The 12,779-nt window shown below is 43.6% G+C and overlaps 1 protein-coding gene across 4 annotated transcripts in view; it reads left to right on the forward strand.

Moving 5' to 3' along the window:
• Window positions 1-12,779, forward strand: part of SHANK2 (SH3 and multiple ankyrin repeat domains 2) — an 811,137-nt gene that overhangs the window by 305,498 nt on the left and 492,860 nt on the right. For all 4 annotated transcript variants that reach the window (XM_060263196.1, XM_060263197.1, XM_060263199.1 and 1 more), the window contains one exon: window positions 6,511-6,624. In XM_060263196.1, coding sequence (XP_060119179.1) covers window positions 6,511-6,624 — 114 coding nt within the window. The remainder of the gene's footprint in view (window positions 1-6,510; window positions 6,625-12,779) is intronic.

A 12,779-nucleotide genomic window follows, 5' to 3' on the forward strand; every position in this document is an offset into this window, starting at 1 on the left:
CATTATAGTGCATAGCACACACTCAACTGCTCCTCACCTTTAGGAAGCTACTGCTATGGCCTGCCACTGGGAGATGATTTACAGTGCCATCCTAAACAAACTTACACCCAAGTTCATTGAGGTCAAGTGACTTTGAAGGGTGCATCTTCCCTCAGGGTTGCACTGTTAGAGTCATACTTTGCCCCCCATTATGAACCTTTACATGATTACATGTGATCATGTGCTGTTTATCTGTTGTAGCATTTGCTGTGTTTTGTGTATCTTGTCTTTTAAAATACATTTTATAAGGTAGATAAGTGTAAAAGAACAAGACTATCTCACGGTGACGCATCCAGTTAGAGAATCTTGACTAAACAGTGCTAACAGGAGTTTGCCTGTTCAAAACATTTAGTGGCAAATTTCTCCAGGATTTAGCTATTAAAAGATTGTTTATCAGCCTTTCAATCTGATAATATAAATATGTACGTGTGTTTCAACTAAAACTAGCAAACCAGACCAAAAATGCTCAGATAATTTATCTGTTATTGGAAAAAGTACGGTTCTCTTTATTAATCAAGATCAGGGCTTTTTTGTAGAAAAAGCCCAGCAGGAACTTATTTGTGTATTAAGCCACATCCCCTGACATCACCATTGTTTCACACAGGACTTTTTTGTAGAAAAAGCCCAGCAATAACTGATTTGCATATTACGCCTGACACCAAGCCAGCCAGAACTGCGTTCCTGTGCATTCCTGCTCAAGAAAAGCCCTGATCAAGATGTTAGAAAATACAGGCATGTGAAAAATTAACCCTACAGTTGCTGTAAAAAACAAGTGCTAATATTTCTTAATCATAGTATAGTAAGTAAAGTTTTAAAAACACACTGGGTTGGTTTCAGGTTATTGTCTCATTGCTTTTAGGGATTATCAAATAACACCAAATTGCTCACACAGCCAGAATTCTCATTTAATCTTCTTCTGAGATTTCCTTTCAGAGAAGTCTGTTGATCAGCCTCTTAAAGAGCTCACAGAAGGAAAGATTTCATTGTGATTTTATCACCCATCAGCATAAAGTTTGCCAGACCTTACCTAAGCAGTCAAATATGCAGAGGATGATTAGGAAATACTATTTAACTTATTGTCCCCTTGGTATTCGGCAAGTATCATTGCCACAAACTCCTGTGATTTAGGGATTGTGGCAAATGCCCTCTTAGCTTCTCTAAGGTTCCCTGCTGTTTTCTAAGAATGGAAAGCAAGAAAAAAATAGGGTCCTTGGATAAGCAGTTTTAAGATGAATGGATCACTGAAGAAGCTCACACAAGCTTAATTCAGCTTCTGTAGTGTAAATTTGTAATTCTCTAATGTGATACACTTTTTAGTACTGTAATATTACCCAATCTCTTTGCCCCTGAGCTTCTGCTGCTTGAAATTAATTGTCTTTGACACTAGATAGATTTAACCTCCAGGAGCAGAGCAGGATCATATCCTAAATGCCCCAAATCTGATCATTCCTACGAAATCCCAGCCATGTGGACTTCTTACTTAGACCAGGGCTGGAGTGCATGCATGTGGGTGGATGTGTACACACTAAACTTTCTCTTCCTTACTGTTTTTCGAATACCAATCAGTACTGTGGAGCTGCTCTTTGCCCTGTAGAGGACTGTTCATATCTATAGGGCAAATAATACCTCCATGCTGCTAACTGAGATTGGGAAAACAGTGTGGGTTGAAGCTTCTCTTCAATCCAACTTCGTCATTAAAGTATCCACTAGAGCATCATATTAGGTATCACAACAATCAGTTTGAAGTATATTTCTTGCAAAATTATGAATGCACCTTGATAGTTGTTCTACCTGAAAGTCAGTTGTTGGGTAGACATATCTAATGACATGGCATATAGAGAGTATTAGAGATGTGTGATGTGTGTGTGTGTGTGTGCATGCCTTTAAGTAAGCCCTCACAAACTAGTTTCTGTTTTCCCTATCAAGACCTATATGGGAGAGGCCTAATTATTTCTAGTTCTGCATGTATACAATTTAGGTTTGCCAACCTCCAGGTGGAGCCTGGGGATCTCCTAGAGATAGGGTTACCAAGACCCCTTGCCTGTAAGGGCCTTTGAGGGCATTCTGGGGGGGGGGGGGATGTCCCAACCCCAAAATGTTTTGGACCACTTCCAAACAGGAACTGGAAGCCACCCCAAAAAACAGGAAGTGGGATGCAGCCATTTGAGTAGTCCCTTCTGCTAGGGATAAGTGAAAGGGACTACTCAAATGGCTGCCAGCCATTTCATTTCATGGCTGGTTTGCTCCCCCCCCCCCCACAGTTCTAACTGGAGAGAGAGGAGCGAAACTGATCGCTGAAAAGGCTTGCAGTAAAAGTGACCACTCAAATGACTGTTTGGAGGGGGGTGAAACTAATGGGTTTGGGGGGTTTACCAGAAGTGCCCCCAAAATTGTGTAGGGGTGGAATACCCCCCCCCCCCTGCTGGCCAGCAGACTTGTGGTGGGGAAACCAAATTGGGGGATCCCCCACTCAGACTTGGGGGAGGGGGCTGGGATCCCTACCTGGAGAAAATGGCTGCTTTGGAGGGTGGACTCTATGGCATTGTACCCAACTGCAGTCCCTGTCTTCCCTAGGTTCCATCTCCAAATCTCCAGGGAATTTCCAACTTGGAAGTGGCAGCTCTATTTGTGGATTGTAGTTTTAAGTTGTAGGTAGTAGTTCCAAGTCTGCTGCTGAAGCTGAAGCTTAATCTTTTACACCAGACCCAAGAGATTGAACATTTTATACATCAGACTACATGGTGTCAGAAGATGGAGTTTGCAGAATAGTTTTCTGATTGGGAAACCTGCATTGAACAGAAAGAATGGAATAGTTTAAGGCTCCCACTGAGCTAGGAGCTTCACTAGGAATTTAGGAGAAACTAGAGAAAATGCTCTTTTAAAAAGGTCCTGCTCTCTCGTATTCTCATTTTCTTCTGCTGTGATAATCAGAAGAGTGTGTAAAAGCATACTCCTGTGTAAACCTACAGTGAGTTATATGACTTTCTTTTATAAACCAAGGCCATTACATTCACACTATCTGACCCAGATTCAAAGAACTGGCAAGTACTTTTTTTGTACTATTAAAATTGTAAATAATAAAGGCTGTGACCCAGTTTTTCTTGCTATGTGTGAAGTCTCAATTCATATAACACACACTTTGAAACAGAACCAAGTGTTCTCCAGAAGTTCACAAGTGAGACTCCTGAGTAAACTTAGCAGTCATGGGATAAGAGGATGGGTTCCCTTATGGATTAAAAAATTGTTAAATACAGGAAGCAAAGAATAGGAATAAACTGATAGTTCTCACTAGGGATGGGCACAAACCAAACCATGCAGCAAAATTCATCACAAATTTTGCACTGTTCATGGTTTGCAAACAGAAGTTCATGATGGGTCCACCATCACAAGCTTCTGCAAACTTTTAAAGCAGTTTGTGGTGGTGTGTGGATGGAGCAGAAAGCAGCAAAAACAGCAGAGTGGTGGGGAGGCACTCCCCACTGTTCAGCTGTTTTAGGCTTTGTGTTGTCCCTTTAAAGTTTAAAGCTGTTTGGGAGGCTTTCTGCAAACCTCATTTAAAAGGATTGTGGTCCCTTCCAATGAGTTTTGTGAACAAATCTAGTTCAGTTCATTGTTTGATTTGTGGTTTGGCCATGAACCATGAACTGAACCACATTTTAGCTATGGGGTGGGGCTAATGGCAACAAAGGCAGAGAAAGAGGAGGCATGGTGTTTTCCCCCTTCTGTCTTCTCTGACCACAGTTCAGTGAGGATTGGTGAAGCTACTACATGTGGGGGGAGGGAGGGCGGAATGAAGCCAAGAGGCTGGCACTGCTGCCATCACACCAACTTTTTTTGAACAGTGACTGGGAAGGGGGTTGGCGAGAGTGGGAACACAGAACAGTGGTTTTCCAATGAAGATACAGGGCCAGCAGGGAAGAGAGACAAGATTACTGTGACACACTCTCTACTCAAAATCTGTGATAGATCTCTCCTCAAAATCAGCTTGGAGACTCCAGTTGGTACAGAATGCCACAGCTTGGATATTATCGGGAACTTTATGTGAGACATTGTGTATTAAACATTATTTCTCTGTAGTGGCCTCCACACTGTAGAACAGACTACCTGAGAAGATCAGGAAGGATCTCATACTGTTGGAATTTGAAAACTATACAAAATAGAAATGTTCAAAAAGGCACTTTTGTAAAAGAAATCAGGCTACATTGTAACACATTGGCCCAGGAAAATGCAGTATATTTACCATATAATATGATGTTCTACATTAGGGGTGGCCAAACTGTGGCTTGGGAGCCATATGTGGCTCCTTTACACGTATTGTGTGGCTCTCAAAGCCCCTTCCACCCTGTTGACTGGCTTGGAGAAGGCATTTCTCTCTTTAAATCACTTCTCCAAGTCAAGCCAGCTGGCAGCTTGGAGAATGCATTTAAAGTTAAAGTTGCTTTCTTTGCACCTCTCCCCCATTTATTTGCTTTCTTCCTACCTTCCTTCCTTGAGGCTCTCAAACATCTGATGTTCATGTCTTGCAACTCTCAAACGTCTGACATTTATTCTATGTCAGGGGTGGCCAACGGTAGCTCTCCAGATTTTTTTTTGCCTACAACTCCCATCAGCCCCAGCCATTGGCCATGCTGGCTGGGGCTGATGGGAGTTGTAGGCAAAATAAAATCTGAAGAGCTACTGTTGGCCACCCCTGTTCTATGTGGCTCTCACATTAAGCAAGTTTGGCTACCTCATTCTACATTGTTTATCATGTGATTTTAATAGTTATGGATTATTCAGATGTCAGCACTTTTCCAAAACTCTGTAGTTCCTAGTTCTATCACACTGTTGATAATAATAATACTTTTTTTATTTATATCCCTCTAGGGGTCCCAACCCTCCCGCTCTAGCGGGGGACCCCAGGTTTTCAAGCCTCTTCCCCCGCTCCCCCAAAAAACGGAAGCGGGGGGAGAAACGGCGTCCTCCTGCTGCTGCTGCTGGCGGCATCGGGGGCTGCCGGGGAGGATGCTGGGGGTGAACAGCATCACTGGCGGGGGTTGAGGGGGCCGCCTGCGCTCGCGCTCCATGTGCTCCTCATCGGCGGCTGTGCTGCTGGAGGCGGCTGACCACGCGGTCGGTGTAAAGGACGGGCTTGAGGGTGCGCGAGCGCTGCGGCCAGCCGTAGCAGAAGGTCTCCACGCCCCGCCCGTTGTGCCTGTAGCGCTCACGCACCCTCAAGCCTGTCCTTTACACCGACCGCGTGGTCAGCTGCCTCTAGCAGCACAGCCGCCGCCCCCCCAAGTCCCAGCAACCCCAGGTGAGTGAGCGCCCTGCCCCGCTGCAGCATGGGAGGGAGGGAGGCCGGGGGGATGGAGCTGCTGAGGCCCGGTGGGTTGTTCTTGCCGCCCTCCCTTCTCTGCTGCCTTCGCGGCTTCCCCGAGGCAGGGCGGGCGGCTTCTGCGGCCGCACACCGTCCTCGGAGGCCCAGTTGCCCAGCGGTGTTTCCTGCAGAAACTCCTGGAAGAGCAGGGCCGCCTCTTCTCGGCTTCATTTTAGCTGCTCCTCCGAGATGGGCTCAGCCTGAGCCCATCTCAGAGGAGCAGCTACGGTGAGCGGAGAACAGGCGGCGGCAGCCGTCCCCCCCTCCCCCTAGCTCCACCCCAGTGTCTCCTGGCTCCACCCCCAAAGTCCCCAGATATTTCCGAAATTGGACTTGGCAACCCTATATCCCGCCCTCCCCGCCGAAGCAGGCTCAGGGCGGCTCACAACACGTAAATACAATGTACAGTAAAACCATATGTGATAGTTACAATTACAATTATAAAATCATCCTTAAAACAATAAAACAACTTGTATTAAAATTAACATTATGGTGCTATGGCTAAGGTCTTCTATAGAATTCAGTGACTAGAATAAGACTAAGGTCTTCTATAGAATTCAGTGACTAGAATAAAACATATCCAGCAAGACTTTCTTGGCTCAGTGTTAAGTGAAGGCTATTTTAAAGAGGTAGGTCTTGCAGGCCCTGCGGAATTGGTCTAGACATCGCAGGGCCCACACCTCCTCCGGGAGTTGGTTCCACAGTAAGGGAGCTGCTATGGAGAAGGCCTGATCCCAGGTGGTCTTCAATCTGGCCTCCCTTGGCCCAGGGATATTCAGCTGGTTCTTTCCAGCTGACCTCAGCGCTCTCTGGGGTTCATATGGGGAGAGACGGTCCCTCAAGTAGGCAGGTCGATTAAATGTATCATCCTATTTGTTGTATTGACTTTTATTATGTAATCCATCTTGAGTCTCAGTGAGAAAGTTGAACTATAAATAACATAACCAAATTATGTTTCCTGTACCTTTATTCTGATAGTCAACTAAAGTGGGTGACTGTATACAAGTGGTATTGATTTGATTGTGGCCTTATATTATTTATTAGTAAAATTACCTGCTCATAATAAACACCTAATAATAAACATCTAATAATGTTTCCTATTTTATTATTAGTTTTGAGCATTGGTGAAGGTGGATTCTGGGAAGGCAGCACCAGAGGTCATATTGGGTGGTTTCCTGCAGAATGTGTTGAAGAAGTGCAGTGTAAACCAAATGAAAGCAAGCCAGGTAAGCTGAAACTTTAGAAGGGATCATTATTGAATAGTGAATACACTGTGTTCAGTTTTTTCAGATAAAAAAATCATGCATTTACATTTTATTGCAGATATGAATGTTATCGATCCAGGATTTTTTCTGAAAGTAGTAGCACTGTAAACTCTAAAAAAAGGTTTTAATGCGATTATACAGTTGCTTTTTTTTTGTAGTGTGAAAGCAACTGGATTGGTTAAACAGTTGGAAGAAGTTTGACTTTGTACTTTTTCTAATTTTACATAGGCATGGTTGATGAAGCAATAGAAATATTTTTTTAAAAAATTATTTCCAATAATCGAATTAAGATCTGGCATAACTGACTGCTGAGACAGTGTCAAGAGTTGGAGATACCCCCAACTTCTGTTGAGAAAGACCTGAGCCACTGGAGGGCCAGTCTGTAGCCCCACTAAGATCTTAGCAGGAACCCCACTGGCCACTCAGTCAAGGACCAACTTCACAGGTATTGCTCAGCAGAGTGACAGGGATCAGGATGGCAATTATGGAATAAATGTGGGAGAAGCACAAGGCTGTATCTACCAACCAATCAGGTCTCCAGTTCTCAGAGGAAGGATCACCGCCCCCCCCCCCTTGAGAGCCAGTAAACTATGCATGGATTCACCCTAGGGTTGCCAGGTGAGGCCAACAAGTGGGCAGGGGACTTACCAGGAGATTCTGGGAGAGGGTAGGGAGACTCTGGGAGAGGGAACTCCAAAGCGAGTTCCAGGTGAGCTTCCGTCACATTTAAAGGGACAACATTCCTTTTAAATGTTTTACTTCCGTTAGAAATAATGGAAGATTGAGGGACCTTCTTTTGGGGCTCAAAGAATTAGACCCCCTGATCCAACTTTTTTGAAACATGAGGGTTTTTTTGAAGAGAGGCACTATCAGCTATGCTGAAAATTTCATTCCTCTACCTCAAAAAACAGCCCTCCAGAGCCCCAGATACCCATGGATCAATTCTCCATTATACCTTAAGGGGACTGACCTCCAAAGGGCATAATGGAGCACCCAGCAGCAATTCCCTGCACCCCACTTTTCTGATAGCCCTAAGTGGAGGGAGGGACTCCAAACCAGGGGATCCCCTGCCCCCAACTGGGGATTGTCAACCCTAACCCGCCCCCACTTTAGGCTGGCATTTAGAAGTCCAAGAGAAGCTGATGAGGACAGACCAGTTTTAATCGCAGGTAATGAAGGTAGATCCTCCTTTTTTTTAGAGCTGAGTCCTTAAAAGAACTGGCTGTTGGACTGGTTGAAAGGAATCTGAATGCAGAACATGATAGCAGCATTGTGCTAAATACAACATGCATTAGAAATAGTGATTTAAAAGTACTGGTGCTATTTACTTTTTGCTATACACTGCAAAAAAATGCAGTGTCATCTAGGATGTTTACAAGCAGCCAGCATTACTGTAGAGGTTTTTAAACAGAGGCTAGATGGCCATCTGACAGCAATAAGGATCCTATGAATTTAGGGGGAGGTATTTGTGAGTTTCCTGCATTGTGCAGGGGGTTGGACTAGATGACCCTGGAGGTCCCTTCCAACTCTATGATTCTATGAATGTAATCTCAAAGACTAAGAGTGTTATTCTACTCTAAACCCATTGATGTCAATGGCCTTAGAAAGTAAAACTCAGCATAGGATTGCACTGTAAATAAATGGAAGAAATCTGGAAAATAAAACAAGAGGAATGGTGGAGGGCCTAGTCAATAAATCTCATGTACTATGGCCATTAAAACACTTCAGATAAGGTGTCAAAAACATAAATAAATTGAGACAATTCACACTGTGATCTCTTAAGAGTATCAAAGCTTCCACAGTTTGGAAATAAATTCTGAGTGTTCCAAAAAATATTGTAGGACTAAGTATTTCTTTAACATAGCAGTTAATTGTTTCTTACTTGGAGTTTACTGATCATTCCTCAGTCAAGAAGAAACAAGGTATTCTATGAACAAATCATAAATGAATATTAAGATCCCCTCCAAGAGTCATGTGGTAGTCTGAGTATCTCATTTGTTTAATCCTGTCCCTTTTCTTGGAATCTTGCCCCAAAAGGGAGCTCAGCTGAATGCTTAAATGTAATCATGCTCAGGGCAGATATTGCCATCTTAAAGTTTACAATATCTATAAGGACCATACCAAACAAGATGACAGATCTGTCAAAAAAGGCAAATTGAAAGCATGTCAAGTCACATTTTATGTGGTAATGTGCTTTCCACTAGGTAGGCAAATGTTTCTGTATGCACAGGGAGCTTTCTCTAATGCAAAAAGCATTCAAACATGTCTGGAGTCATGAGGAAAGACATGGAGAAGGGGGAGTTCTTTGAAGGATTGAAAAACATGGCTACCATGGAGAAGGCTTATGAAGGAAGGATCTTGCAGTTGGGTTTGATGCAAAGACGACAAAGACCACTTAACATCTCTGTCTCTGGTCTCCAGCGTTCTGTGGTCTTCCTTTGTCTATTCATCACTGTTTTGAGTTTTTAAAAACTTTTATTTTTTTACCGCTATCACTTGGCTTATTATATAAGGCAAGCATTCCCCTACAAACATTTAAACTAGCAATTAAAATAAAATGAGGTTAACAGGAATTGATATCTCTGGCCTCCTAAATGCTAAAAACTTAGGAAATTTACAGCTGTTCTTCTCATCCACCATGTCCAGGCTGCTGAAGAACATTTCATGTGGCAGCTTACAATGTGGTCAGGCAGCACTGCAAATCTGAAGGTGCTATGCAGCAGCTCACTTGTGCACTGCAGTGCCTGCCAGGCTAGATCTGTCCTCTGCAGGTTGCTATAGTCAGACAAGATGGACATCAATGTACTCTACAGACTTAAACAGGCCTAACAGTTGTAGCCATCTTGTTAAGGTTCCTGGGGAAGGTAGTTCTATAAATAGGAGGCCAAACAGGACCCTCACTATAAAGCTGTACTCTCTAGCACACTTTCAGTGTATGTGGCTGATTGATTTGTACTATACATCCCAATACCTCTCACTTGCTATACTGGGGAGAGCTGATGGACTGAATTATTAACCCCCCCCCCCCAAAAAAAAAAACCCAAACCCCCAAAGCCCTGTCAATTATTGCAAGACATGAACACAAACATAACTGGAAAGTATTGGTTAAATCATAATATTTTATTAAATCCCTCCTTTTGTATCAAAAGCATTCTATGACATAGAGCTGGCCCATAATTCTTTAATGAAAACTAGATTTCATATCTGAAAAATCCAAAATGTTTGAAAACATTTCAAACAAATAACATTTCAAAAAGCTATCCTGTTTCTTCTGAACAAAATCCATAACTTTTGGTCATTTGTGCAATATTCCATGGAGAGAATTATTTTTTATATTGAAGGAATATATATAGGGCACTCCTAAATAGACGTGTATCTTCTAAGCTCATTGACTTCAATAGAATTAAAATAGCCCTGTTTAGGAGTACGTGGTCTAGGGTTGTCATGTCCCCCTTGGCCACCAGCGAGTGGGGGTGGGGGTAGGATTGCCAGCTCCAGGTTGGGAAACTCCTGGAGATTTGGGGATGGAGCCTTGAGAGGACAGGGACGTCAGTGGAGTACAATGCCATAGACATCACCCTCTGAAGCTTCCATATTCTTCAGGGGAACTCATCTCTGTTGTCTAGAGATGAGTTGTAATTCCAGGGGGTCTCCAGGTCCCACTTGGAGGCTGGCGTCTCTAACATTGTTAGTCATGTAATTACCACTTAAAAGTTAGAAGTGGTTGGGCCCATACACAGGTTTACTGCCTCACTGACAACTAGACCTTAGAAACAGAATAAGGTAGTAGCAGGCTTGCTCTGAGTGCTGTAGTAGAACAAAATGAAGAGGTTGTTATTGGCAGTACAATGGGATAAGAGAGCAGAAGTCTGTTTTGCCTCCTACAAAACTAGATAATTAGGGCAAGATTAGCTTCAACTCACTGGTGTAACTAGAATTTAATGAATGCTTACATTTTTAGGAAACTCTTTGACAGAAAAAAATTCTCATTGCCTTTGTGTGTATCTTGAGGGTTATCAGGTTGCTTCAAAGTTATAAATCAAATGCATAAATAAATAAATGGAGACCTTGTAATAGTAGGCTTAGTAATAGGAAGCAGAGAGTCAGTATAAATGGGCAGTCTTCGCAGTGGAGGACGGTAAGCAGTGGGGTGCCGCAGGGCTCGGTACTGGGTCCCATGCTCTTTAACTTGTTCATAAATGATTTAGAGTTGGGAGTGAGCAGTGAAGTGGCCAAGTTTGCGGATGACACTACATTGTTCAGGATGGTGAGAACCAGAGAGGATTGTGAGGAACTCCAAAGGGATCTGTTGAGGCTGGGTGAGTGGGCGTCAACGTGGCAGATGCAGTTCAATGTGGCCAAGTGCAAAGTAATGCACATTGGGGCCAAGAATCCCAGCTACAAATACAAGTTGATGGGGTATGAACTGGCAGAGACTGACCAAGAGAGAGATCTTGGGGTCGTGGTAGATAACTCACTGAAAATGTCAAGACAGTGTGCGTCTGCAATAAAAAAGGCCAACGCCATGCTGGGAATTATTAGGAAGGGAATTGAAAACAAATCAGCCAGTATCATAATGCCACTGTATAAATCGATGGTGCGGTCTCATTTGGAGTACTGTGTGCAGTTCTGGTCGCCGCACCTCAAAAAGGATATTATAGCATTGGAGAAAGTCCAGAGAAGGGCAACTAGATTGATTAAAGGGCTGGAGCACTTTCCCTATGAAGAAAGGTTGAAACGCTTGGGACTCTTTAGCTTGGAGAAACGTCGACTGCGGGGTGACATGATAGAGGTTTACAAGATAATGCATGGGATGGAGAAAGTAGAGAAAGAAGTACTTTTCTCCCTTTCTCACAATACAAGAACTCGTGGGCATTCAATGAAATTGCTGAGCAGAAAGGTTAAAACGGATAAAAGGAAGTACTTCTTCACCCAAAGGGTGATTAACATGTGGAATTCACTGCCACAGGAGGTGGTGGCGGCCACAAGTATAGCCACCTTTAAGAGGGGTTTAGATAAAAATATGGAGCACAGGTCCATCAGTGGCTATTAGCCACAGTGTATGTGTGTATATAAAATTTTTTGCCACTGTGTGACACAGAGTGTTGGACTTGATGGGCCGTTGGCCTGATCCAACATGGCTTCTCTTATGTTCTTATGTTCTTATGTTCTTGTGAATTAATTAATTATCTCCAAAACGTTCTATTGTTGTCAGCCTTGCTCAGGTCTTGCAAGTCGCTTCCTTAATTGAATCAATCCATCTAATGTTAGGTCTTCATTTCCTGCTGCCTTTAACTTTTCTTAACATCATTGTCTTTTCCAATGACTTGTCTTCTCATAATGTGACCAAAATGGAATAGCCTCAGTTCAGTCATTTTAGCTTCTTGGGCAAGTTCAGACAACCCACTTATTTGTCTTTTTACAGACCATGGTATCTGTAAAACTCTCATCTAACATGAATTTCAAATGAATTAACCTTTCTTCATTATCCAACTTTTAACACCTATATATAGTAATGAGGAATGAGTATGAATTATCTTGATCCTGGTCATCAGTGACACATCCTTACACAAAAAGATCTTTTCTCACTCCTTCATGGCTGCCCTTCCCACTCTAAGTCTCCTTCTGATTTCTTGGTTGCAGTCTCTGTTTTGGGTGTTGAGCCAAGAAATAGAACATCTTTATTTCAGTTTCTTCATTGTCAGGAGAGCCAGTTTGGTGTAGTGGTTAAGTGTGTGGACTCTTATCTGGGAGAACCGGGTTTGATTCCCCACTCCTCCACTTGCACCTGCTAGCATGGCCTTGGGTCAGCCATAGCCCTGGCAGAGGTTGTCCTTAAAAGGGCAGCTGCTGTGAGAGCCCTCTCCAGCCCCACCCACCTCACAGGGTGTTTGTTGTGGGGGAAGAAGGTAAAGGAGATTGTGAGCCACTCTGAGACTCTTTGGAGTGGAGGGCGGGTAGGGTTCCCAAACCCCCCGCCCTGGAAGGGGACCCTCGTATTAACAGCCTCCTTCCCCGCTCTGCAAAAATCAGGAAGCGGGAGGGGGCAGGGGGGGCGGCGCCAGTCTCTCAAACAGAGACATTCTTTCCCTGCCAGCCTCCCCCCTCTCCTCTTC

The sequence above is a fragment of the Heteronotia binoei genome, chromosome 21 (genome assembly GCF_032191835.1).
Source record: "Heteronotia binoei isolate CCM8104 ecotype False Entrance Well chromosome 21, APGP_CSIRO_Hbin_v1, whole genome shotgun sequence".
NCBI classification, from domain to species: domain Eukaryota; kingdom Metazoa; phylum Chordata; class Lepidosauria; order Squamata; family Gekkonidae; genus Heteronotia; species Heteronotia binoei.